Below are 27,990 nucleotides of genomic sequence, written 5' to 3' on the forward strand. Positions count from 1 at the left end.
TTAATTCCAACGTAAACATGCTAATTTTCTAATTGCCTTTGAGACAAATGCCATATCTATATATATTTTAATATGTACTTTATATGGAGCAATAACAAGTGATACAATGAATATTTCACAGAATGTTGAAGCATGTAAAATAGATTTAATGAGCATACATAAACACAAATAGGTCTTAAATCGTTTATTTAAATACAGCAGTTTTTAAATAATGACAGAGGTCTGAAAAACAGCCTTTCAAAAATACAAATTCAATAAGCGCTCATTTTATATTTACATTGACACATAACCAAAACAGTTCATTTTTTATTTTGCAATCTGTAAAATTTACTTTTCCCGCCATGCAAATTATAACTGTAGCAGCTGCACATTTGTATGCGAGTCTGTGTGACGTCCGTGTAGGGCCACTTTACTGAAGGCCATGGGGGCACTGTACATTCACAAAGGCCCAAGAGAACTGGATTGTTCTGTGCGAGTGCACGACAGAGTAACGCCGCTGCACACGGCCGGAGCGGTTCTCAAAGCGGCTGCATCTCGGGCTCCTCCTCCTCTCCCTCCGGCCGGGGCCGCGGCCGCCGCTTCTTGCGAGCGGCGTCATCCGGAGAGTCCTCCCCGGTGTCCTGCCGGTCCCTCTCCGCCTCGACCCAGCTTTGGGGCGGGATGAGGCGCTTGGGACCGTGCGCAGGAGGGCCCAGCAGCTTCACGATGTCGTCATAGCTCACCACCTCGTGCTCCAGGAGTGCCTCCGCCAACTGATGACAGAAGCGTAGGCAAAAAACACACACAAATCTTACATTAATAATGTCATTTGTCAGTCACAACACTTCAGTATGTTTTTTTGTTTGTTCTGGTCGTGAGCAAGGACTCATTCTGACTGGAAGTAGGGGCCTACGGTATTGATGATAAAGCTCGGCAAAAGGTAGTTTTCAGCCCTGATATTTCTTGCTTATGCCACTGCTGACCCAAGGGCCTCGACGAGAGGAAGCTCGAAAGAACGTCTCTAGAGGGTATTTGGCCTACTCTTCCACGCTGGCCAGATGTATTGGAAGAGGTAGGAGCACTGTACAAAATAATGACCCGACAGAAGGTGGTATTATACCACCTTTAGTGCAACAGTGATTGGGTGGTAGTTTGGGGAAATTCCTTGTGAAGTTATAGGTCACTATGTTATGCAATGTAGATTTCATTAATTGGGTATAGCCAATGGGGTCAAGCGACCTACTAAAGGAGGATGAAGCCTTAAGGAGGCTTCACCTCAACCTCATGCAATGCAGTTTAAAGATTGTAATTTCGAAAAATAATAATGTAGCTTTGTTACCAGATATGAATAAAAAAAACACAAAATAACTGCATTTGTAAGTGGATGTGCATACACACACACACTGACATGAGCACAAGTGCATCATGAGCCGCACTACTTGTGACCAATACATTTTTACATTAGTGTGCTAATTGAGTCTGCACGTGCATGGGTTACCAAAATTAGTTTGTCACGGTTTTCAAGAAGCAGTTTTTCTGTTCGTCTGTATGCTTGTGCCACCGTCTTCCGTGCTTCCTGCAAGTGATAAGCCAGAACAAATGCCAACAAACAATACAATTTTAGAAAATTTACAATTTTCAGTTGCTCTGCAAATTCAAGAAATTGACAGAAAACTTTTCGGATGAACATCGTAAAAGATAGTTTACAAATTGGGAAACCAATGCTCTCTCATGCAAACGTACACATGCATATCTCTACACACACTAATGATCAAACATTATATGACTCATGCCCAGAATATAAAATAAGCTATGGTTCATATCATGTAGAAATACCAGCAAAATAGATGTCTGAAGCAAATTCCAGCATATCTTAACGTGCATTACTAAAATTGCACAGGCATCCTCTATACATGCGCACATTCCCAAACTCACACACGCATCTTGATGTAAGCGTAGGAGCGCTGGACATGTTCTTACGTGGGCACAGTTAGCTCCATATTTGGTGAAGCTTCATTGCATTTAAATACACTTAAACTGGGAAACCCAAATCGGACCAAAGTTGTGCATACTATTTTTCCATGGGTACTCAGAAGCAGGTTTTAAATCTCAGCAGTTTGTCAAGTCAAATTTTGATTTTACATGTTCCCAGACCACAAGACACCAAAAATAATTAAGATATGTCAACAAACAGAACTATAACTGGCATAGAAAAACCAGCAAATTCCCCAGTGGAGCAAGGTCACATGATTGGTGGTGCTGAACATCAACTGAACAAATTGAGTAGATGGATCACGAGTAGATGGAGCCATGACATACATGCAACAGCCACCTACATGAAAATGAGTGGCCAGTACAGCCAGTAGGTCTCTGACAGTTCTGCAGCGTTTGAATGCCGTCTCCTTCTGTGCGTTTTCTCCTGGAACTTCGAGTTTCCCTCCCTCCAATAAACATGTTCACCAAGCAATGCAATCATTTCAAGTGAGACCTCCACTGCAAAACACATTCCTGCGGAGCGAGCTGGTAGGAACGTTGGGTTGCTCGGTCAATGGCCAGGGTCAACGGCGGCGTGGTGTATTCAGCAAATATGCCCGACTGTGAGGGCGGGCACAAGCCGGCGTGAGTAGGTTAAACGTAAAGTTTTATAAGGGCACCACGGGGTGACCAGCCCTTCCCCACCCAGCCCTACCCCTCTCCCACCCCCCACCCAGCCCCACCCCTCCCACCCAGCCCCTCCCCACCCAGCCCCTCCCCACCCAGCCCCTCCCCACCCAGCTCCTCCCCATCCAGCCTCTCCCTGCATGACGGACGGACACAATAATCCCCTGTGGGCTGGTGTAACCAGGAGGTTCCTACCAGTAGTAACCCTGAGATTCACCGAGCTACACCAGTGCAACTGTATTACTATTATTATTATACAAACTCACATGGTCCATGACCTCTTGCAGGGCTCGGCTGTAGGGGCGACGCCCAGGGACTCCTTCCTCGTCGGCCGACGGAAAGGACACGTGACCGACCACTTCGTTCATGCCGAATGAGCGGATCATGTTGTACGCCAACCGAGTCACCTTGCGGAGGTCATCTTCCGCACCTGCCACATGACACATAAGGCAAGCACGCATCACGTCACAAGTCATCATTTGGGGGTGCGCGTATGTGTATTGAACTGTGCTCATAAGTCTGTACTAAAGGTGTTATGGTTAATTGCGGCAAGACCAAAAATCTGCGCTTCAAACCAAACGACCCTCATTCAATTTGAAGTTGAGCACATTGCTAACCGAGAACTGGCCGACAGACTGCGCCAGGTAGAATTTGTTTCATTAGGTACATCAACTCAGACAGGACATTATCCTGCAGTCATTTACAATAACGACCACACAATTAGTAGTTTAGCAATTGGGAGGTGTGTAACAATCTTATATTCATACAAGGGTTACGAGTGGTATAATTATGGTAACTTAAAGTGATACTGTGAATAGGGATAAAAATATTTTTGTTAAAGGTTCATTTCTAATTAGTAAAAAAAAAAATGTAGAGCACTCATTTCCTGTCATATGATGGGTCATGAATCACAATCCGACATCGGGACAATATAATTCCCAAGGAGCGGAAACGTGGTAAATTGTCACATGGCTTGGCAGTTAAATATTTTTACAATCCAATTAACTTAAGTAATCAACAACGAATGTTCCAAAGAAACTTATTATAAATCAATTACACCTCTAAATATAACAAGTTTAGAGAACTTCAAATACCTTCGGCGGGCCTTACATTAACACACACACTTGTGCCATAATTGAACGTGTGCACTGAAATTAGCAACAGCGTTGCGAGTTAAAAAAAAAATCTCTCCTCCAGCACAGTGACACATCACCTGCGGCCTGTTCCGAAGGAGGTAGCCTATGGCCTATATGAAAGTAAGTATACGGCCTGCAGTCCCCGTGAATGTTTCCCACCCCCGCTTTAGGAGTTACAGAAATTGTGCAGGTACCGTTTGTGACCTTGTTGAAAGTGATGGCCTCGGCGACACGTCCACCCAGTGCCATGCACATACGTTCAAAGAGCTCTTCTGTAGAGTGCAGGTACTGGTCTCGGGGCAGGATTTGTGCAAACCCCAGCGCCGCATTGGTGCGCGGTGCAATCGATACCTACCAAAGACATCGGCAATGTTCTTAGAAGTGCTTAAAAGCAAGGCCGAGGAGGTCAGCGCTGAAACTTTATCGACACCGATGGGGAAAAAGAAACGCCATGGGAAGCATGCCCATGGGCGTTCCCAGAACTTGTATTTGTTGTACCATTTCTATGCTACGTAAAAACAAAATGATTAATTTGCTGCACCGGGTGTTTCCCATGGATGCAGAGAAGCATGTGGTGCAGGCCGCATCGGCTTCTCCTACCTTCAAGACGGCGTCTGTGTGTTGAAGGAGCCACCCCGTCACGGCATGACCAGACTCGTGAAAAGCCACAATCCGCCGCTCCTCCTTCGACAGAATCTTACTCTTTTTTGCCGTCCCTGTACAGGTGAAGGGGAGGTGCTGCTGTAAGATAGAGGCAAGCTATGCATTCTAGATTTGAAGCTTTCGTGACTGCAATGATTCATATTCTCAGGTTTTTTCGGTAAAGTCACGTAGGTAAAAACATTAAAATTAATGAAAGTAAAAAACGTCGTGAATTTTATTTTGTTTTGTTTTATTTTACTTTCATTAATTTTAATGTTTTTACCTACGTGACTTTACCGAAAAAACCTGAGAATATAGCAAGCTATGCAGTTTGGTAAAACACCTTTTGGTGTATTTTCTGCTTCAGATATCAATACTGTCCAAAATATCGATTTTCTTTTAGCATGCGAGAGTCAATTTTTATATGCAGGCTTTCATGACCAATTTTATGATTCAGGTTTCTTTTGGATTAGGTCGTGTACTTTTTTTGAGTAAACCCTCCTCCACCTGACACAGCCAATTAATAAAAGTGCCACGTGACTCAAACGTGCCAAACTTATTATCGCTTCAGCAGGACCGCCGGTGGTGTTGTCTCGGGAGTAATCTTACAATATTTTAGATGGGAATGACGTTTTGCTGGAGATTACATCCAGCATCATCAGGTTCGTAACATGAGCTGGAATCGTAATTTCAAATGTTGTGAGATTACTCTCCAACACCACCGGTGTTCTGAAGCAGTAATACATTTGGCACATTTGATTCACGTGACAATTTGTTTTTAAATCGGCTGTTGGGCAGAGGAGGGTTTATGACACATTCATTATGACATAACCCAAAAGAAACCAATTATGAATCAGGTGAGAGTGTGTTGGGACATTATCTTTTACAATGAAGATATGCAAACTACACTGTACTGTGAATCATCTTTAAAGTGAAACACTTATTTGCATTTTTTTAATATATATAAAATGTATCCTTTATGGTCATTTGTGAGAAGTATTTTCATCGAGAGATTTTGAAGGTGAAATCGTACACACACCAACTTGACAAATGAGAGCTGTCAAAAGCCAAGAAGCAAACTAATTTAGATATCCTCAACCGCAGCAAAATTTACGTGTCATAAAACAGACTTTATCATGTGGTGGCTAAAAACCAACCGAGTTCAGCACGAGTCAGCGAATTCCAACAGCAGTATGCAAAGTAATGCACCAAGTCAGCTCGTTGTCTTTTGTGAAATTAGTTTGTCGACCCAAGGGCTCAGGGCTTCAGGACAACACGCAATAACGACCACAGGCAATCACCATCATCACCACGGTCCATGGGCAGATAAGCCCGGAGGTGTCCACTGCATATTTCGTCATTTGTTTCCACTTTCTTGCGTCTTGTGCCAATACGCTCAAGCAGTGCCACATCCTTCTGGCACCGATCTCTTATGTCGTCGTCAAGAGCCATTCTCCGTTAGGTCTTCCTCCTCTCTTTTCGGGTTCCTTCCATTTATCCAAATTTGCCTGTTGCTGTCCATCCTACATGTGTCCAAATTGTGCCAAGTTTTCTTCTCATCACTGCCTGCATCAAGTCCTCTTCTTCTAGGCGCAACCTTTTTCTTACTTCTACATTGGTCACTCCGACCAAAGGCAATAGAAGACGTTCAAATAAAAGAACCCAAACGTAACACGTGCACGTGCCATGGACACTTGTGCTCCTACCAGCGTGCGAACCCACCAGCGATCACCCTCTCCACGGCGTACTCAAAGTCGTCCACCCCCACGGATTTGCTGTTCTCCCGCGCCGCGTGCAGCGCCGCTTCATTGCAGACGTTGGCGATGTCAGCTCCTGCAGGGGAAACCGTCGCATCAAAGGCTCATTTACCAACAGGCCGTATGCTGTTACGCCACGCAGGCATGGCGCACGAAGAAAACAACAGTAGGGACCAATCATAACTCCGACCCCCCAATTAACAGAATGAGCAGAGACCCGGCGTTACACACACCGCACATGGCGGTTGACTTGCGTGACAAAAATGCTCAATATGAATGGGGGAAAAAAAATGCTGTATGTTTTCCATTTGGAGTTAAATTGACAGATGCCGCTTTATCTACATTTATTGACTTTGGTCCAAGTTGAAAACTCATTTCTAGAGAACTGATTTTTTGCGTTTAGTTTGTTGTCCTTCCCCCGTACCTCCGATTAGCACAGTTGGCTACGTACGATGCAAAATAAGTTCAACATACATTTCATAAGAGGCCAATTTGCATTCTCAGATTTGTACATCTAAAGTACAAAGCTAATTTTGCCGAGTAGCAGCCCGATTCAAAACGTGCTTATTATAGCACGTTTGAACGGTTCTTCTTACCAAAGGAATGTTTTTGAAAAACATTTTAAAGATAACCGAAATAGTTTGTGTTACTATGAAATGTATTGTTTTTAAGGTCGCAGAAAAATACCAACGCTTCCGATTAATTTCACACTGCAGTATGTGAATGTGTGTCCTTGGAAAGCTATATGGGCACAAAAAGCCACAAAACTGGAATGTGTGCGATGAAAACTCCGTCTCACCACTGAAACCTGGCGACAGCTCTGCTAGCCGCTGTGAGTAGTGAGTCTCCAGCTGGGCCAGTTTCAAGCTCTTCAGGTGTTGCTCAAATATCTCCTTTCTCTCCTGCGATGCAAACAAACACAACGTACAATGTGATTCCAGCTCATTTGTAACCGTAACCCACCGATGGATCAGAACATTACAGGGAAATTGTGATGTACAATAGTGCGGGAAAAGAAATAAGTTCTTCATAAATAGCCAACGTATTTAGCAGTGGCCACTCGTTTATTTATTCACTTGTTAGGTGTCACAAACATAACAAAATAAATAGCAATTGTCCAAATGTATGGACACTTGTCAAATGTGGACTTCTGTAACAGATGTGGTATAAGGCTGTACAACAAATATTAAGTTCTATCCATAAGAGGTTTTTGGGTTAGATCACGTAAATATAATGTGTCATTAAAACCGCCACCACTCGATACAGCCAAATTGTAAGGTTTGTCACAAAAACAAAACATGCCAATTTATTACTAGTTACGATAAATTATTGTATTTCTTGTTAGTGTAGCTTGGGACACCAAATTCATTTAAAGGAAATGTTAAATATACATACGACCCAATTAATGGTTGAGAAATAATTGCTTCTGTGGAATTTTGCCAGATGGGTGTTAACATAAAGAGTTAAACAAAAATAACACTTCCCGGATGTCACTTTTTGACAACACATAACACCTGGCACATCCACCATAACGGCACATTCAATTACATTGTAAACCCACGGGAAAATGGAATGCCTGCGCAGATTATGGTCAACAGATGTCTAGCATCATTCATGAAGGCCACCGCCACAATGCAGAGGTTACGGGGACACACACACAGCGATTACAGATTATGTCCAACAGCTGTCCTGCTTCATCAAGATTGCCACTGCATGCACATACAACTGGAAATGGGTGTGACAAATACGGCACTTTGGCCATCAAAAGTAATACAGCCAGCAATGGGACGGAAATTTAACCCTCAACATCTCCCAATTGAAACGTAAAACACTCAATTCACCAAGACGTCCTCGCATTCTTATTTACAGGTTTACAAAGAAGTGAGCATGCTTCTATTATTATGAGATAAAACCGTTATTCTAAATTGGTGACCGAGCATAGGCTCAAAAAGGTGAAAACGCCGAGCAGCCAGCAACAAACAGCAATACTACAGCTGTTGTAAATTACAGTTACTATATTTCAGTTGGGAGAAGTTATAAGCGTTTGGGGAAAAAAAAGAAAAGATGGGAGCGAATTCCAAAGTTGAGCAGTCCGAGGGGGATGGAGCAGAACGAGAAATGCTTTGAACCGAATGAAGTAACGAGCTCGTTTATGTGAAATACGTTACACGAATGGCCGCATAGCCAAGGCAGCACCTGCAGTGTGGGCAGGTCGATGTAGATGTGCCTGTCGAAGCGGCCGGGACGCATGAGCGCACCATCCAGGATGTCGGCACGATTTGTAGAGGCCAGCACGATAACGTGGTCCTTGGGGCCCATTCCTGAGGGCAGGATTGATCAGAACCTTGATTTAGACTGGAGGAATCCGATGAGCTATGAAGCTATTTCTCACACACGTCCTGTATGGGCGCGGGTCAGAAAGTTACGACAGTAAACAATACAAGTAACTACAGCACTGAAAAAAAGAGAAAATGGTAAGCAAGTAACTAAATATAAGTAATGTATACATTCATTATTTATATAAGTCCAAATTTATCAAGCTTGGGCAAGGCAGCAAAAACAACAAAACAGTCCCAGAGCACACCAAGATAACAACGCAACGGTCCCTCAATAAAATGGGACATTAACATTTAACTAGCGATAAAATCTTGACTTAAAGCTTTCGTGACTGCAGGAATTCATATTCTTGGGTCTTTCGGTAAAGTCACATAGATAGGTTAAAAGAAAATAATAAAAAATAACAGAAAACCACTGTTATTTTTTATTATTATCTTGGGTGGGTGACCACGATACTTAAAAGAAAATAATAAAAAATAACAAAAAACTACTGTTATTTTTTATTATTTTCTTTGAACCTATCTACGTAAGAACAAGAACTCGCGATACACAAGGAAAGTTCCAAACCACATTAGCCACCATTAACCAAATCCCTCACTTAATACAGCCCTGAGTCAACCCACTGCTGGAAGAAGAACCCCCTACGCCATGGTCTGTCATGGTTGTTTTCCCGTAGATCACCACATTGGTCAACTGTGGGTAGAGTGAAGGGTGGAGTCCAGGACCAATTCAGATATCACTCGTCACGAACATAAACCGGGACCGGCAATGATACTCGTGTTGCCGAGATCATCACCCTACTTACATGACGCTTATTATTTTTACATGGCCACTTTAACAGGCAGTCGTGGTGTAACAACAATGTTAGATGCCTGTACGCAAGAGAGTACAACACACCACCAACAAGAAGAAAAAGTCGACTACTGATAAAACTTCATGCCGGTGACCAAATCAACCTGAATACATCAATGTCTCAGTTCTTGTAAGATACACAGGATTTAATCTGATCAGTGCTTGGGTGGGTGACCACGATACATAAAAACAAAGCTTTGTAGTCTTTCAGCCTCTTTGTGGGCATTCGTGGGCAGTGCAACAAAATCCATTGTTGCACTGTACTACTTTATGCTCCCAATCTATGCTCGCCACCTTCACCGACTGACACTGACCAGCATGGTGAAGTATGGTCTCAACAACTCTCATGCCTGACATTATGGGGAGGCCCTTATCCAGCAGTGGATTGACAAAGGGCTGTATATGAATGACACTTAAATGGCACACAAAGTGCAAAGCATAATATGCGCAACGCTCGACCATCACGCACCATCCATCTCGACGAGCAGCTGGTTGAGCGTTTGCTCCTCCTCCGTGTTGGCAAAGCCGCCCGTGTTTCTGGAGCGCTTCTTGCCCACAGCATCGATCTCGTCGATGTAGACAATGCAGGGTGCCCGGGCACGTGCCTCCTTGAACAGGGAGCGCACACGAGCCGCCCCAAGCCCTGCCCACACACACGTCCGTCGCACAGGTTTACTTGCGTCACGCAAAGCGACAGAGATTCGTCATAACAGGGCTCTGTCTGCTACATTGTTTAGAGACACAAGCCAAAACCAAATTGCTCTTAAATTTTGGTTTAAAGCTTTCGTGACTGCAGGGATTAATATTCTTGGTTCTTTCGGTAAAGCCACGTAGAAGGGATATAATAAAAATATAAAACAATACAATTCAAGACGTTTCGACTGCAACACAAGCAATCATCACCCGGTGTGAAATCCACAGCAAGAACATTTTCTTGCTGTGAATTTTATTGCTGTGGATTTCACAGCAAGAAATTTTTCTTGCTGAGGATTTCGCACCTGATGATGATTGCTTGTGTTGCAGTCGAAACGTCGTGATAATTTTATTGTTTTATATTTTTATTTTATTATTTCCCTTCTACGTGACTTTACCAAAGAACCAAGAATACAAATTGATCTTGTAGATATAAATCTAGGGTCCGAGTCTGACATTCAGTTTGAAGCTTTATTGATAAAACTAATCACTGTCAGATGCTCCAAAGTTCATGACATCATTGAAATGACATTGTATTACATCATAAGGGCCTGATATCAGTGACCCAAACATGAAAAAAAATTCTTATTTACAGATCTGTGTTGCACAGTCCAAGAGATGTATGTGGCACAGTCAAGAAGACAACACTAAAAAATATCTACTGGGAAATAGTTTTGGGCTGCATTTTCCTTTACGAGTCAGTCCATTTGCGCTCGCTTAACCCAACGATTTCAACTTTGTACTGCCAATTACATTTAGGTACAGACATGGGTCTCCCCCAAACCTCCCCCCCCCCTTACCTCCAATAACCTCGACAAACTCGGAGCCGGCCATGGCCAGGAAGGGCACTTGGGCCTCCGTGGCCACAGCCTTCCCAAGCAGTGTCTTCCCGCAGCCTGGGGGACCTAGGAGGAGTGCCCCCTTGGGCACCTTAGCCCCCAGCTGCAAGTAACGCTCCGGGGCCTGGGAGAAGGGCGAGGTGGGGGGGGTCCAGAGATCAGCAAGGACTTAATTGCAACATCAGGTGAAACCTAAATACTTTTCAAATATGATGCAAGGTTCATAATTAATCTTTCAATTGGGTGGGTGTACAATCAGCTGCTGTACCTTCAGATAATCCACAAACTCCATGACCTCCACCTTCGCCTCGTGCATACCGGCAACATCCTTGAAGTTCACGCCCTTCCCGGACTTCCCGTCCACCACGGTGAATCGTGCCATACGCAGCTGATTCTGGCAGATGTGCAAGATGTGGACACGTGCACATTTAGTACACCTCTAAGCGGTCCTATTTACGTCTGTCAGGCATTCTATTGTCAAAACTTTAAATGATATAAGTCCATTTAATATTACGCAAACATCAATATCATTCATAGTGCAATATCGCAGACAATGGACATATTAGATAAATAAAGAGTTGTGGCCAAATTGCAAACCTATTAGAATTCTTTGATGCCATTTAACTGCTTGGATTAAGCATTATGCAACAAGAGGAAGCGACGGGTTAAAACCCTGCCATAGTCAAGGCCACAGAGTCAACATAACGTGGTTTCCGATGCAGGACGCCCAGAAAACAACCCTACACCATCGCCAAGCAGATGTAGTCATTGTCCCGCTCGTGGGAATATAAATCCCAAGTCAACAAGTACTCCGATTATTTTTGGTTGGTGAATGTGCATCTAATAAGTTGTGGTGGTATTTCCAAGCACAAGCAAGTGTGGCAGGAAGCCAACCGCAGCTCTCAAGAGAGATTGAGGCCATTGATATTCTCCATCGAAGCAGCGGTGTTTATACCTGTAAGGAATTGTAGCAGCCTCTGTCTGAACCTTATTTTGTTACCCACATGGAATTTCAATATAAAACTGTGTTACCCGTGCTAAATTAGTATACCTGCAATGAGTTTTAATTGTGTAAAAATGTATCAGATGCCAAGATAACCTCTTTGTGGTTGTATTATGAGCATGTAAAAACGTAGTGTTTATGACTAAATCACTTTACATGCAGGGAGCTCGTCAGATCTCGAAAGATAATTATGGCTCAGCACTGATAGTGCTTGGATGAGCGACTGCCACGCTTAATATTTGCCGTCGGCTCCGGGACTGTTGTGGTCAGTAGGGGGCAGTGCAGCCTAATCCATTGGCAATGCTCCCCACATTCACCAACCCACAGGGAGGAACATTGTGAAGTACAGCAGCATACTGACAAAACAATCCCTACAACCCACGTCTAGCAGCGGTGAGATGACAAAACGACTGTACATGTACAAAAAATGTTTAATGCGCTGTCATTGTATATTGAAAACTGCATATTGCTGAATCGATTTTTAAAATAATGGTGAAGTTATTAAATCGGTGATGACCTGATGATTAAATACAACTGCAGATAAAACAGTGCTTTGCTTTGAGAAGTGACTAAACATTCTAGAGACTTCTGAAACATTTGTACAAGGAGCATAAACCATCACTCAAACTCTGGACATCCTCGTAGCGGCTTTTGGCGAACCATCGAACAAAGACGGTCACTGCATCACGTGCTTTCAGATGCAGTTCTGCAGCCATCTGGAATGCTCTTCCATCTGATCTTAGGAAGCCAGTGGAGCTATGCACTTTTATATCTCGATTGAAAACTAATTTCTTTAGAACTTTCCCTTCCTCCGCCCCTCCGATTAGCACGGTTGGCTATGTATGGTGCGAACGAATTTCTACATACATACATAAAGCACAAACACGTTTGATGTGCTTACAGTTGTGGATGGATTAAGTGAGAACTCAGGATATTCCCAGCGACGACTGGAAAATAAAATAAACAGAGAGCAGCTGGGGGCAGGAAGGTGAGTTGTAGTAAAAATATTGATAAACAACTTACAAAAGCGCCAAATGTTCCTTCCTTCGCAGCACTCATACCCTGGCGAAACAGCATCCAGAACAGGAAGATCCCGGCCATTGAGATTGCCAGCATCTGCACGATCCTATGAAAACAGTACAAATATAAATATTAATTTATAATACGTTTTTTTTTGGGGTTTACTCGCGTAAGTATAAATATTCATAATCATAGAAGTACCTTGTGTTTTTCGCCAGTCCCACCTATTTAATATTTCACAAACCAACACCAAATGTGTGTTAAATTGCAAACAATGACAAATTCAAAGATCACAAACTTAAGCTATTTTATGCAATATCATCCACTAAAGCTGTAGCAATACTAGCTTGAACAACTATAAATGATAGCAGTTTGTTGATTTACTACTGAATGAAGGCCTCTCATACAGTGCTGTTCTAGGGGTTGTTAAACCATACTCCACCATGCTGGTCAGTGCGGGTGGGTGAAGGGGTGGAGGCCAAAGACCGGTTCAGATATAACTCACAACTGAAATTATCCGTGGCCAGAGATAATACTCATCTTACCGGGTATATAGTGCAGTGTGCTCACCGAACATGATTTCAAAGTTCCTAAATTTACCTAAAGCTTATATGTAGGTCAAGTGGGAGAACCATCAATCTATATTCTCCATTTGTTGAAACAGGCACGAGGTTTTGTACTTTTTATTTGCAAGCCCTCCCGTTTTATACACTCACCGCTGGAGCATGGACGTGCGACGGTAAATGACGGGGATTCGATCCTTCGGGTCAATGCCCAGCTCATTCTCAATAGTCCTCAGCTTTTCCTCAAACTTGTCAATGTTTGGGACCCGCATCGAATACACCCTCGCCACCCTCTGTTGAAAAATGGGGTCAGAAAGGCATGCGAATGATGATCGTATCGACTATTGACATTAAAAGTTTAGAACTGTGTAGCGATGACAATTAACCGCTACACCCTACCAAAAGTGCAGTTTATACCAAATAAAACTCCAAGCTGTTTTGCACTGGGAGATTTAACACACACGCAACAGGCGCGGTAGAACATTGGTCAAGGGCGTACTGATGTTCTATTGCACCAAAGGCAATAATACTGCATTAAAATCCATATTTATTGTGAGAAGTGACAATTCAACCAAATGCAGAAAGACTGACAAATACTGTACTCAAAATCACACTTAAAAAGATGAATATCTGTTACTGTGCAGGTAACATAGCAGGATTTTAAGAAAGCAGCTATAAAACATATGTTTAGCCTTTGAATACAGGTTCATGCAAATTATGCTGGACTTTCCTTGGTTGTATAGGGTAGGAAAGTTCAGAATTAAACGTGCCAAAAAATATTGTTGGACGTTGCAATAGGTTAGAAAACTGTGCAGGATGGAGGACAGTTTACGACAACAGCAATCTACTGAGCTACGTAGCTCTTTTTCAGAAGTGACTTGGCCACAAATGATAGGTCAACGAAGTGGCTCATCATGTGGAAATGTATAGCAGCCAAATACTCAAAATGCACGTTGATTCTAAATGTGGACAGAAAGAAACGGGAAGACCCGGAGTAAAATCAACATGACCATGGGGAGAACATGCAAACTCAAAACATACAGGCTTCAGTGGTCGAGATCGAACCCACCGCCTCCTGCATACCAGTCGAGTTGGTTAACACCTCGCCCACTAATGTAGGAAGAATACGTTCAGGGGTGCACGGAGAAGCGCCGCAAAAGCAGACCTGCTGACCGGAGATGACGGCGCCGGGGTGAACGGTGACGTACACCACCTCGCTCTCAGGCGTGACCTGCACGCTCGCCACCTCCCCCTTGGCGAGCATCTCGTTGGCAAAATCGTTCCACGACACGCTGGATTGGGTGTCGGTCAGCATGTTGACCAAGAGCAGCACAATGCCCGTGACCACAAGTGTGCGCAGTCGAGCCATGTTGTTGTGACGCTCCTCCTCCTGCTGCTTCTTTTCTGTACCCACACACAATCATGATTATAAGCCACGGTCAATCCACTGCACACATGCATGCAAACTGTAGGGGGTGCCATGGAGCAGATTGCATTATTCTTGAATTTCAAAGGACGAATATTTCTATTCAAATCCGAGTAACGCACTCAACATATAACTACGTGTGATCACAACTGCATGTTGTGATCTCTAGCACATAAATGATAACTGTACAGTATACGTGCAGTACCCATTTGCAAAAACCGTCCTGCGGCACCAGAACGTACTTTGTTGATTACAAAGTAGTAATCAAACAAAGTGCTCTTCCCAAATTGCAATGATGTAAGCCGTGTGGCGAGACGGTGTGCCAATCGGAGACGTCCATACCTTCCTCATCCTCCCCCGATGTCTGCTTCTCGTCATCGTTCTTCTGGCCCCGTGGACGCGGTGGTGTACTGAAGTAGCGCAAGCTGCTGACTGCAGCCCAGGACAAAGGACAAAAAGAGCGTTATATAACACAGAAAGTGTAAATATGCTTTCAAACTCGTGGGTGATTAGTCATTTTGATGCCATTAATTGTACATGACTATTCCCTTTGGCTCTATTTTTAGATGTAGTACATCCTCGGAATCCCCTAAAAGAGTAATCAAACATTGAAATATGCAGTCGTGATATATTACTTTAGTTACTGCAGGAATTAATATTCTTTGGTTCTTTCGGTAAAGTCATGTAGATAGAAAAAAATAATAAAGTGAATAAAAATAAAGAAATAAAACAATTTAAAAACACTAATGTAGACTGTAGTCTGGTTCTTAATCTAGTGAGTGTCCCGCCTATCTATAATGTAGACTGTAGCCTGGTTCTTAACCTCGGTGAGTGTATTGGCAGTCTATAAGATACATTGTAGCCTGGTTTTTAAGATCCGATTTATCTTTGGATTGGGTAAAACAGCTGCCAAAAAAATACATCTTCTTTCATTAGCTACCCCTATCCCAAGCTGGCAGCTATTCCCCGATGTGGTTGTGTGTGCCTTATAACCTTAATTTGGGCTTCACATAATTAAGTTTCCATAATAGTCATATACCAATTGCAATATGGAAAGATTTTAAACATACAATGGCTATTCACTGCAAAGGCTCGGGGAAAGAGCAAACCACGGTTGATAGATGTAAAAAACTATATTACACTTGAATCTAATATTGTAAAACCAAGCATAACAGGAGGTAAATAATTTTTTGAGAAATGCACCGCAAATGCTAGCTCTTATTAAAAAAAACAGAGGATTCCTATAAAGCATGCCCTAGAAATGTAATTTTTATTTTAGTTTTCTCTCCATTGTGCACGAGCCAGCCAAAAATGTTGGGCTAGTGTGTTTAAGCACTGGGCATGCAAATTTTAAACTAACATGACCTACTGGGGCCAGTAGAACCAATCAATTTCACTGCAGTGCTTTGACAAATTTATCCCTGGAGAAAACAGCGTTAATACTTTGACAAATTGTTCCCATTATTATAATTGAACACTTACCATGGTGTTAACAAATTAAATAATTTAAAAAAGTGTCGACTATAATTCACGATTCCAAAATAAACACGGATGACATACAGATATATCACTTTAAACACCAAACCTATTTAAAATAGAAAAAATCCTTCTAAAGAATTACAAAACGTCATTCTGTACTTACACAAAATACTGATAAACATTAGATAATATACATTGGAGGTTATTGCAAATTTCAACCTAAAACAGAGGATTAACGTTTCATAAAAATATTATAGCCCCAAAGACAATAAATGGCTAGATCTTCAAACTTTTGAAGAGTGCAATGGCCAAAGTGCAACTAATGAGGTCATTCAGTAGGGGTGGAGAAAAACAAAAATGCCTCATTTCCATAACCAATTGTAACGAGGCCTGTGGACAGCCCTGGTATACCCACTTTTCCCACAAGCAGTGGGAAACACCCGGGGGGCTCCCTGGAGGCACTGGTCTGGCCTGACGATCTCTTGTTCCCACGACGACCAGGTCTAACCAAACCAATCATAATCGGTATCCAATACCAGATGCCCAACCTCCCTTTAAGGGCAACTAAACCATACTCAAACCCAAGCCTGGAAGCATTCATGATCACGGGTTCAATGTAGATATGAGACATGTGCCACTCAGTTCAATTGTCTGGCGATGTGCGTGTTAAACTAAACAAATAGACTGCATTTTCGTTTAAAACAGCTTAACCCAGTTTATGTGTTAGTCTGGTCAAGAAAAACCAAATAATGAAATAAAAAAAAGCTTTCTTTTTGCTCGTCACACTGGTCACAATATTAGGCAGGGGGTAAAGGTCAAGAAACTATGTTAAATAAATATATTTGTTAAAATTGCAAGCAAGGAATCGGTTAGGTTTGACTTTATGTTTTATTGCATTTCTCCACGATGGAAACCAGGCGGTAATGCAAAGGATGTGTCATCATGGCACGTGCCGCGTCTGTGTTGCGCACAAGATTTAGCAACTGGTCCCTAAGGAGGGCCCTTGTGAAAATAACGTAATGTGCTTGCTGTATTGAACTCTCCAGCCGGATTCAAGTCAATTAAGGCCAGTTCAGCCAGTGGAGGCCTGCCATGGAGAACCCATGTGATATGGGTTTCTCTGGCCAAAACCAGTTCTAACAGGATGCCCAGTGGTGAGAAAACTAAGCCAACAAAATTCATTTTTACACAAGAATACTTTGACAAAGCTAACCTGCACAAACTAAAAGATCATAATAAAAGCAAATTAAATGTCGCTGTACAAAAAAGGTGTATACACACACCATAATTGATGTACAGTACAAATGCAGTCTGTTCAAGTACAGCATGGAAGAATATTAAATAGAATGAAAAGCTGCGTAAATGCAGTTAAAAATGTATAGGCAAAAAAAAGTGTACTACACTACTCAACTATCTACGCAATACTTTACCTAATAACCTAAAAAGATTACAACAAAATGACACTGTAGTCAAGTTATTTTGGTTTGGGAGGGAACAAAAAATATTGCAGTTAAGCTCGGGTTAAAGTCTTTCCTTCCACACCCAGTTTGGTGGTATAGGGCATTGTGCAATTGCTGCAACAACAGCCGATTGCGCAATCCTTGGCTATGGTTACATCACAGGGCTTTCTTCGGGCGACCTTGCACTGTTCCGACAATGCTAAACTTACACCGCGCGCGTGCATACAGTGGCCATCGGATCCGTCTCAACACGAGCATGCCATCACGCCATTAAAAATGCATGGCAACCTTGCCCACCCACCTGTTAGATGTCGGGCATTCAGAACTGACCATCTGGCAGACATCATCATCATTAAGTGCAGTAGGAGTAAGCATTCATTTAGAAACGCGTGGGGCAGTGAAAATGGGCTTGTATGTCAACGAAAATTATGGTATTTTTGGCAAGGTAGGTTCATGCATATTTGTATGAGTGGCCAAATAATTACATTTTGTTTGAGAAAATATTGACAAGCGATTGTCAACTACAATACGTCGATTCAACAATGGGCACACTATACTGACAAGTCTCTGAAAAGACCTGCTACTTGTCAGGAAGGCTTTCGTAACCGGTTGTAATCTGACGTTAAAAATAACTTGTTTAAATGCCTCGTGTTGCGGACGCATTTAGAATCTCCATTGACGCGATTATCCGATAGCATCCAAATTATAAAAAAATATTCCTTAATCTTAGTTATATTTTCAGAAATAACAGCTCAATTACGGTACACAACTACGGGGTTTCGACCACGGTTTAATGGAGTAATTTGGAAAAATCTTTCAAATATCCGGGTTAAAGTTGGCAAAATGATCCTGCCGCCAAATTGAGTATGGATTTATGCTGAACTTCTTTCGCACTGTATGTAGCCAACCATGCTAATCGGAGGTGCAGGGGAAGGACAAACTAACCACAAAAAAATAAGTTCTAAATAAATGAGTTTCCAATCTAGATTTAAAAGTGTATAGCTCCAGTGGCTTCCTAATATCAGAAGAGCGTTCCAGACAGCCACACAAACGCATCTAAAAAAGCGCACAATTCTGTGACCGTCTGTGTTCGATAGCAAGCCAAAAAGCCACTGCGAGGATGACTAGAGTTCGCATGATGGTTCATTCTCCTCGGGTATGGACGCACAGCGCTTTTTGCACTGCACTGCCGAGGTACCAGTCCTTGGGGTCTCTCTCTCAACAGGATGGCAAGCAGGCTACATTCCTATACCTCTCCCTCAGATACATGACCGCAGCATTGTGCAAAGCATTCCGCTACACAGCAGCCATGCAAGGGCTGCAGTGCTGTGTGCCTACGCATCACGCAACTCAGCGGTGTGCAACGCTGCATTGGCGTGCTGTGTGCATACATAGCACGCCATCCAGCGCTGTGTGGAACGCTGCATTGGCGTGCCGTGTCGCAGAACGATTTGCACGTTTCTGCATGTAAATATCCGTGGGATGGCTATGGGAAAGGGAGCTTTGCTCAACACGATGTTCAGAGACCCGGTAGGACTGGGCTGGTGCCCGAGGGGAGAGCAGCTGATGACTGCGACCCTGTCAGTGTGAGCAAGTCAGAACGCCTCCAGACAAGGGTCCCCCCAATGCCCTTGCCTGTTGGCCGCGCCCCATTTGGTGACGTTTTTGGTCACGTGATACTGGGAGGGGGGTTCTTCTAATTGTCTGTAGTCAATACAGCGGATAAACAAAGTTAGTTAGTTCGGTAAATACCCCCCCCCCCAAACCAACTAATCCCCAATCGGGACCCCGGAAATTTGGATACTTCCCCCCCCCTCCTACCGTTTACCCCAGATAAACGATATCTGTATATACAGTACTTTAACATACACATAGTAATACTTGTTAGAACTTAAACAGCTGCGCATAACCTTCATTTTAACATTTCCTTCTAAAATATCGCATTTGATGTGTTCTATGCGTTCTCCTAGCTGTTGTCATCAAGTCAAATTATGGGGAAAAAATATATTGGAATGGCTCTGCACTGGCACCCGACTGCATGATGGTTCCTGAACTCCGATAAAAAAGGCACGCACATTTTGATGTGGTTCACATCACATTTTGATGTGGTTCACATCAAAATGATAGCGAATTCCTCTAATCCTCACCGAAAGGACAATGGAAACATTTTAACAACAATTACACAATACAGTATTACCAGCATCCTAACAATGTATTTTACTGCCGTTTTTATTTCTTACAAAAATATGCAATGTGGTGGACAAATGAGGTCTTTTTCCAGAACAAACAGGGAGTTCAACATATCAGTGAAAACAGAGGGACTTTGACCCCCACTGTGTTGCCGAGCATACAGGTTCACTCATGCTTGTTCTGCCCATCGGCAATTTATGACACCGAAGGAGGGTGTGTAGTGCGATCGAAGTGAAAACTCAAGCGGGGAATGAGTGTGGAGTGCGTGGTGATGTTTGAGCATATTTAAAAGGAATATCTGGGTGCTTCAGCCAGCAAGAGGCCCTCTTATGTAAAGACATAATCAGCATGGTACAGTATTTATAAATGACTGCATTCAGCCACTTTTTCCTGTTATTTTGAAAGTTTAATTGCAATACAACAGCAACAAAAATCCGACAAAACATCAGCACATTTTATTTAATAATGGACTACTGCTATACAAGTTAATTTTAATCCAACTACATCATCCGTGGAATAACAAGTAACCAGATGTGTCATCTGTATTCAGGATTATACCTCATTCCTTTGACTGCAGTGCCGTTGACTGTTCACACCGAATAAGCATGGCATACTGGCATAGTTTTAAAGGACTAGAACTTCACTTCGACACATTTACTAAAACTACTTTAAATTGTCCAAAACATTACATATCCTACACATTAGATATTGTTCCTGTTGGACGACGCGGTGTGAAATTTAAAAGCGAGCAGGCGTGAACATACTGCACTTGAAAACAAATCAAACTCTCTTTTTTTATCCAAGTCAACTTATTATTAAGTAGACATTTTTATTCAGCCCTTTGTCAAACTGCTGGATGGAAGGCATTATTATCACTCCAAGGCAATTGTCGGGGTTATTTTATCAGACTTCACTATGACGGACATTTCGAGTTGGTGAAGGGTAAGCCCACGGACTGGTTCAGACATCAACCTCACCACTGATATTGGTTACGGTCTAGAATCAAACTCGGTCACGGAGTTCACAGTATAGCGAGTGCATGAACTATTGCACCACTGCTCCCTCCCAAGTCCAGTATATTTAAGTACACAAATATTAGGCCAGGGTCAGGGCCGATGAGTGCGTGCTTTTTCGCAGATCCAATAAATGTATTAATAATTGAAAACACACGGGAAAAATACATCTGTGGATGTGGTGGGAGCATCTGGGGCCAGCTTGACAACCAGTGTGTGGAATCAACGGTGCAGTACAGGGCTGCGGACACACAATCTAAACCCTTACCTAAACTCCGCCATAGCAGAGTGGTGTCTCTGGCGGAAAGCTGTGTCAGACTCAGTCGTTGCAATCCTGCGTATTGACCTTTTAAATGTAAGCTGAGGAGTGCCTGCACAACAGACCATGTGATTAGTACTGTACTCTTTGCTGCAAAGGCAGCGAGCGCACGCACACACAGCATGAGTCACTGCATGACGCATTCAAAATGTACCACTGTCAGACACATTTCAAAGACTAGTGGTTGGGGGTACACAAGCACATTGGCATCCAATGAATGATATTTCAGGACTATTCATACACTGTATTATTGCAAATTGTTACTTTTATAATATAAACTGAATATCTGCTAAACAATTTTAAAAGGCGGTTGAACAATATCAGACACATACAACACTGTACAAAGAAGCAAGCCGTGTGAAAAAAACATGCAATTTCATGGAGGGCTTTTCAGAGGCAATAATACAACACACTTCCATATGGAGGAAGGGGCTAATCTCAGGAATAAAAAGAAACCAGAAGCGTACTTCCAACACCCTTACGCAACTTAGTCATTTGCTGCAGGCTATTTTAACTTGAGAGCAGTTTTGCAATTACTTTTTATGCGAAGTTAATTGCACTACGTCACCAGCACACAATGGTTCCTTATCTATACGAAGACTGGAGATACAAACATAATGGGTACAATCACTTGTCATGCAAGTTCCAAGACGCATACACCGTTACCACCACCTACAAATGTTGCTCCAAAGGCCAATGGTCCAATTTAACAAGGTCAATAGTCACAGCCCTACATCGTTGAAACGGCAATCTGTGTCTTGTCGACTGATCAAGCCAAAGTGACCCTCGGTAAAGTCACGTAGATAGGTTCAAAGAAAATACCAGGGGTCACTAAAAATAATTCCAAAATCATGAGCAAACACAAACAAGATCCAGGTTCAATTTAACACAGTACATAAAATTCGTGATCTAATCCCATCTGTGAAGGAGGTGATCCCTGACATGCAATACCCCGGCGTCCACAAACGAAGCTGTGTCTGCGGCAGTGGTTACATTGGGGAAACTAAGCGACATGTCTCGGACCGTGTTCGTGAACATAAGGGAGATCTGAAACACAGTAGGACCAATACCTCGGCCGTGGCTGATCATTGTTTTAATGCGGTGGGCTCACACGAAATGTATTTCTCTAAGAAGAAGGTACTTTGCAAGCCCACTGGCTAGCAACAAAGATTCGTTCATGAAGCCATCCATATATATAGACACAGACACAATTTCAATCGAGAAGATGGGTACAAACTGAGCAATCATTGGAAGGACGTTATCAACCAGTTTAAGTCATAACTGACTATGATGTTCACATCCTACCACCTTCCGATGTTAGTTGTGCTTAACGCCCATTTCAAACTTGCGCTTTCACAGAGTTCACACCAACACAGCCACTTCGCGCGCCGACCCCTCGGTTGCGGCTCTGAGATCTCCCATTAACGTGCTAATCTCTCATGAACATGCTAATTTTCACCTGGCAGCCCTTTGATTGGTAGAAAACCAACTACCGTCAGGTTGGCTGCCTACCACTTGCATTATCATTGGCTGCTGACATTTGAGCTATGCCCATTTCAAACCCTTATAGTTTGCCTTTGGAAGCTAACCCCCCTTTCCTGAAGACGACCGCTTGTATTGCGATGGAAACGTCGTAGTTTTTGTTTTTTGTTATTTTCTTTGGACCAATCTACGTGACTTTACCAAAAGACCCAAAGAACATTAATTGCTGCAGTCACGGAAGCTTTAAATCATGACCCTCAGGATGTTGCCTGGTTCACAGCAAATACCCTGTGACATGATTAACAAGTGGGCAATTGTGCAGTTATCATGACCCAAACCTCAATATTAAAAAAGCTAAACTGCAATTTAAAAACTCCTGTTAACCCTCCATCTCTTGAAATAGCAGTGTTTTGTCTCGGTGGGCTTGTCGCCTGCTAAGAACTAGGCTTTAAAAAAAATCTATTCCCTGAAATGTTGATATGCCATATTCTGTAATTACATGACCAATACATCAATACTGTTACCCGACTGCATATCGAAAATAGCCCACACATTAACAACACACTGTATGGTCGTGCAAAATGCTAGTAATTAATAATGCACATACTAAAGACCTTCCCTCCTCCAATGTGTCGGGCGAAACGGCTCTCCAGAGCCCACTCATAAATCTCGGAGCAAAAGGCTGCTTCGTAGATATTGCTCCACCCCCTTCGAAAAAGCTATGCAAACTTCGATCATATCGTTTGACCGTCGTTCAGACTTTACTTTGCACCCTGCCCTAGAACTATCTCCATTCTCAAAACAGCATAGGTTCATATTCTTAGGTTTTTTCAGTAGTCACGTAGGTGAATCCTTGCAGTCACGAAAGCTTCAAATCTAGAAGCATGGGTTCACTTATGAATGTTAAATAAACTCTTTTGAATAAGTCTATATTGTAACTGGTGGCCTCTGAACAATATACGACCAAATACCTCACAATGATCAGATTTGAATTTGTCAATTCATGGTGACTTTGCTTGGCTTTGCTTGGGTGGCACACGCCCAAGCGAGGATTTTGAAATGTGTTTATGAAGCAGTACGTCAAATGTTATCACCTAATATGGATGGAATTTTTTTCGGGTATATTCTCACGCAAGGAAAAAACTCAAAATGAAATTTGTCAAGTCGGCCTGTTCATTGAAACGTGTTTATAAACAGCATCTTATACACCCATCGTTTCAAATCCGGGTCAGATGCAAACTCAGGACTATCAATAAAAATAAAAGCATCAAATACAAATGTAGCATCATCAACCATGATCTATCCAGTGTAGGATGAGAGCCTTCCTAAGCTGTCAAATCTCTCAGCCTCACGATGCAACAACCCATACGACCCCCGCACAAGAGCAGATTTTTTGTTCCATATCTAAAGTGGAAGTCGACTTCGGTGGCTGCCACATTACCATTAGTCTTAGCCAGTAGCCAGCATCCCTTCTACTGACATGTCCTGCACAGGGCCTTTCTTCCAGTCAATATGATGGACTTAACCTGTGTATGTTTTCTTATTTTATCCATGTGCTACTCTGCTTTGATGTCATTACACGCATGCAACTCTATACCGTCTTTGGACACTTCAGCGTAATGTTCCATATTAATTGTTAATGTGGATGTTTCTCATCCATATGTCATAGCAGGATTAAAAACATTCTTCATTAGGCACATTTGCAGGTTGTTCTTGTCTGCCTTCATATCATTATATTTATCCGGGACAACCTTCAAAAACAACCCTAGGTATACGTACTCTCGCGTGTTCTTAAATTTATATAGTTATGTTGAACTTATATTGTACAGCATGTAGCCAGCCATACTAAATGTGTCCCTCCAACGGATATTCAATATCGAAACAATGTTTAAAAAGGGTACCCCATGACAGAATACAAGTGCACATTTCCTTTAACAAACATCTAATGGCTTTTTTGGATGCGGTCAACATGAAATGAGGAAATCACATACACATGACATATTCTAGTAATCACAGTTCTCCTCAAGCATACTAGAGGACCTTTATTTTGTAGAATTGTTGAATAAATCACAGTGCACCGGCACAGTTGGGCTGTTAGGGAGAAGTTTCTAAAAATAGGTATTTGACCAAGATGAATGTAAAAAGGAAAATGAATCCAAAGACGTTATTTATCCTACTCTATAACGAAGCGTCAGTTTCATAAAAAATGTGCACCATATGACATTAAAGTTGAATGGCCTAACAAGTAATACCATCAAGCCTTCAGGAAAAGAGACAGTTTTTTTTTTCCAGCAGCATACTTACACGGGGAAATTCTCGACTGGTTTTGACTTTAACAACAACAATACCAATGCCCTTTATATTTTTGAAGAGCAAATCCGAGTCTCAAATTGTATTTTTAATTTGAAACCTGCATTGGGATGTTTGGCCAATTCCTTTAGGGTACTGTACTCATCTGCAGTGTTTCAGCCTCATGGGCATAGCAGTTGTCTAACAACTGGTGAGTTGCCTGGTGTTGGAAAAAATTGCCCTTCATGAACACGACGAGAGTCATTATGCACAGTATAGCAACACTACACAAAACGTAAATATACAGCCACAACAGCTGAGAAATTAAGCAATGTCCGTGAGTACATTCACCCAGGAGGTGGAGAGTGAAATCAGCTCGTGTGTGGGAGATGAGTGGATTCGTTGCATTGCAGGATCCTATGAGATTCCTATACCCTGGGGTGGCCTTCATCCAGAATCAGAATCTTTATTTATCCTGGAGGAATCCGATGAGCTATGAAGCTCTTCTTCGCAGATGTCCAGTAAGGACAGGTCAGCAAGTTACACATCCAGCAGTGGAATGACCATGGCTAATAAATGGGGATCAGTGGTGGTGCTAGGAATAAAACAAAAGGTTAGTGTCTCAATCAGCTTCCAAGGCCCCAGATTCATGAAAAAAATTGCACCAAAGATCAGCTTTTTTTAGTCAGATCCTAATTATCATAAAAAACTAATCAGAATAGCGTAATATCTCACCTCTATCATGTCTCTTTTAATTTACTAAATGTGTGTTGAATACAGCTCTAATTTCACATGTATCATCTGCAATGTATAGCTCTTCTCTTTTCTCACTAGATCTCAACCACTTGTCTCCATCTCTTGCCATCTCACTCAAAATGTATGCCGAGTAACAGGGCAGGCACCAAATGGGTAAGCACCGCAACTGACGAGGAAAACCATGAAATATATATTGGGCCGTCACGCACAAGCAAATAATAACAAAACACTCGTCAATAGCACTGCCCTATTTCAAAGAAATGTCCTGCTCAAATTAGCAACGAGGCAACAATGCTTATCTCCAGTTCACAGCCTTGGTGGTGGAAATTTCACATTCCTATGACGGGCGAACAGGGGCAAGTCCATCCATAAGACTTCCGTAGGGGACAAATCTAGAATTGTCCCGTAATTCTCCGTTATGAAGCGCCATCGAATGAATGTTGGAGTTTTTCGATGCTCCACGATGTAAATTTCGAAACATGCATTAAGATTTAGATTGTTTTAGTGCTATGAATATCCAAATGATGGGCCACTTGTTGAGCCATCATTTGTGACCAGGTCGCTTCAGAAAAATAAGTGAATACCTCAGTGGGCTTTGCCTGGTAGGGTGGCTTTTGTTTTATTGGTGTGTTTGGGTGATTTGTTTACCTTTCTTATACTTTTCACTACGAAAGTGTTTTTGGATGTTCGCCTTTTGGAGTTCTCTGGTCTGACTAGTGAGATTAGGCCATAAACAAGGCCAACCCGTTTCAAAGACAATGAATTTGCTAACAGAGGATGTTTTGTTTGCATGTTCACCACAATAACGTGTGGTTTGGACAGACTTGATTACTCGTAAAAGGTGTCTATTTGGTGTTTGAACATCTTAACACCAGTTGTATTGCCAGGTAGGGTAAAGCCTATACTTATTTTTCATGTTTTTGTACCGTTTGTTGTTGGAACGTTCTTCAACGCCCTACTGGGCAGCTGTGAAAAAGCGCTTTATAGCTCATCGGATTTCTCAATTTTAAATGAAAATTCTGATTGTGAAAGGCAAAATTAACTTGAGTGCATTGGGGCAGAGGGTGCATCGCAGCCAATCACGGGAAAAAATATATACCCATCCTGACAAATTACTGCACGGCGAGGCATTTTGGCAATCTCACAAAACGCTTTTCAACCACTGCGGAATTCCGCAGCAACTCGCTCAATTCCCACGGATCTCCAGGCATAGCATCGCCTTTTACACCACAAGACGTGGACGTCGCGACGCGCAGTGCGTAATCCCACCACAAATGCATCATAAACACAAAGCGCCTCAGATTAAGCACGGTGGCAAAATAAGTTCAACATACATACAGGACCTCCGATTAGCACGGTTGGCTACGTACGGTGCGAAAGAAGTTCAACATACACATACAGCACCTCCGATTAGTACAGTTAGCTACATACGGTGGCGAAGGAAGTTCAACATAAATGGTTGTTGTTGTGGTTGTTGTTGTTTGTTTACCTGCACTGGCCCACTATTCGCCCCGGGCGAGCACGTGTCACGCGCGCCATGCGGGGCTTGGGCGGGGCGAGCGTCGTGACGTAACTTCCGGCAGTGCGCGTGCGTCACGAGGCGGAGGCGCGCGCACAGGAGGCGCGCGGCGGCCATGTTTCACGGGCGGCTTCGTCGTCGTTGTCGTCGCAAACCGCCGCCTCAGATTTCTAACAAATATCCCGCCGCCACGGCTATTTTTCTTATATTCCGGATTTAGTCACGACAATGCAGATCGCACGAATGGCAAACTCGGCTCGCGACAATGATGATGACGATTTTTTTTTTCTCCAGAAATAAATTTACGTCGGCGAAAAGCGAGCGTACGGGGAAAAAAAAGGATTGTTAATGACGCGATCGAGAACGAAAAAAAATTAAACGTACGTTGAATACGGTTGCATTTCAAACTGCGTCGTTTTAAAACGGCATTGCCCCGAGGTAGACGTTCGCTTTATGTCAAAAACCGCCGTCACTTGGTTTTAGGGGCTCACCCGCGCTGCGCTCCGTGCCGCAGCCGCCACCGCCGCGCGCGAGCGATGCCTTTCTCTGTCGCCTCGCGCTCCGTTAAACCTCTC

General features: G+C 42.8%; 1 protein-coding gene across 2 annotated transcripts; it reads right to left on the minus strand.

Annotated features, from left to right (window-relative positions):
* Positions 1–125: 125 nt before the first annotated feature.
* Positions 126–27,986, minus strand: SPG7 (SPG7 matrix AAA peptidase subunit, paraplegin). 2 transcript variants are annotated; one of them, XM_078868544.1, is made up of 17 exons: positions 27,386–27,986; positions 21,319–21,421; positions 15,251–15,340; positions 14,648–14,886; positions 13,636–13,775; positions 12,923–13,025; positions 11,165–11,290; positions 10,858–11,020; positions 9,834–10,007; positions 8,372–8,496; positions 6,975–7,077; positions 6,141–6,251; positions 4,377–4,492; positions 3,971–4,127; positions 2,907–3,070; positions 1,478–1,555; positions 126–752 (listed from the first exon to the last, which is right to left on the minus strand). In XM_078868544.1, exons 1-17 carry the CDS (start codon positions 27,530–27,532, stop codon positions 519–521), a joined length of 2,373 nt encoding a protein of 790 aa, XP_078724670.1. In that variant the 5' UTR covers positions 27,533–27,986; the 3' UTR covers positions 126–518. The 2 variants fall into 2 exon arrangements, with proteins under 2 accessions (XP_078724670.1, XP_078724671.1); XM_078868545.1 differs by lacking the exon at positions 21,319–21,421 and having other exon boundaries at positions 27,386–27,524.
* Positions 27,987–27,990: the final 4 nt, after the last annotated feature.

This window comes from Lampetra fluviatilis, chromosome 26 (genome assembly GCF_964198595.1).
Source record: "Lampetra fluviatilis chromosome 26, kcLamFluv1.1, whole genome shotgun sequence".
Taxonomy (NCBI): Eukaryota; Metazoa; Chordata; class Hyperoartia; order Petromyzontiformes; family Petromyzontidae; genus Lampetra; species Lampetra fluviatilis.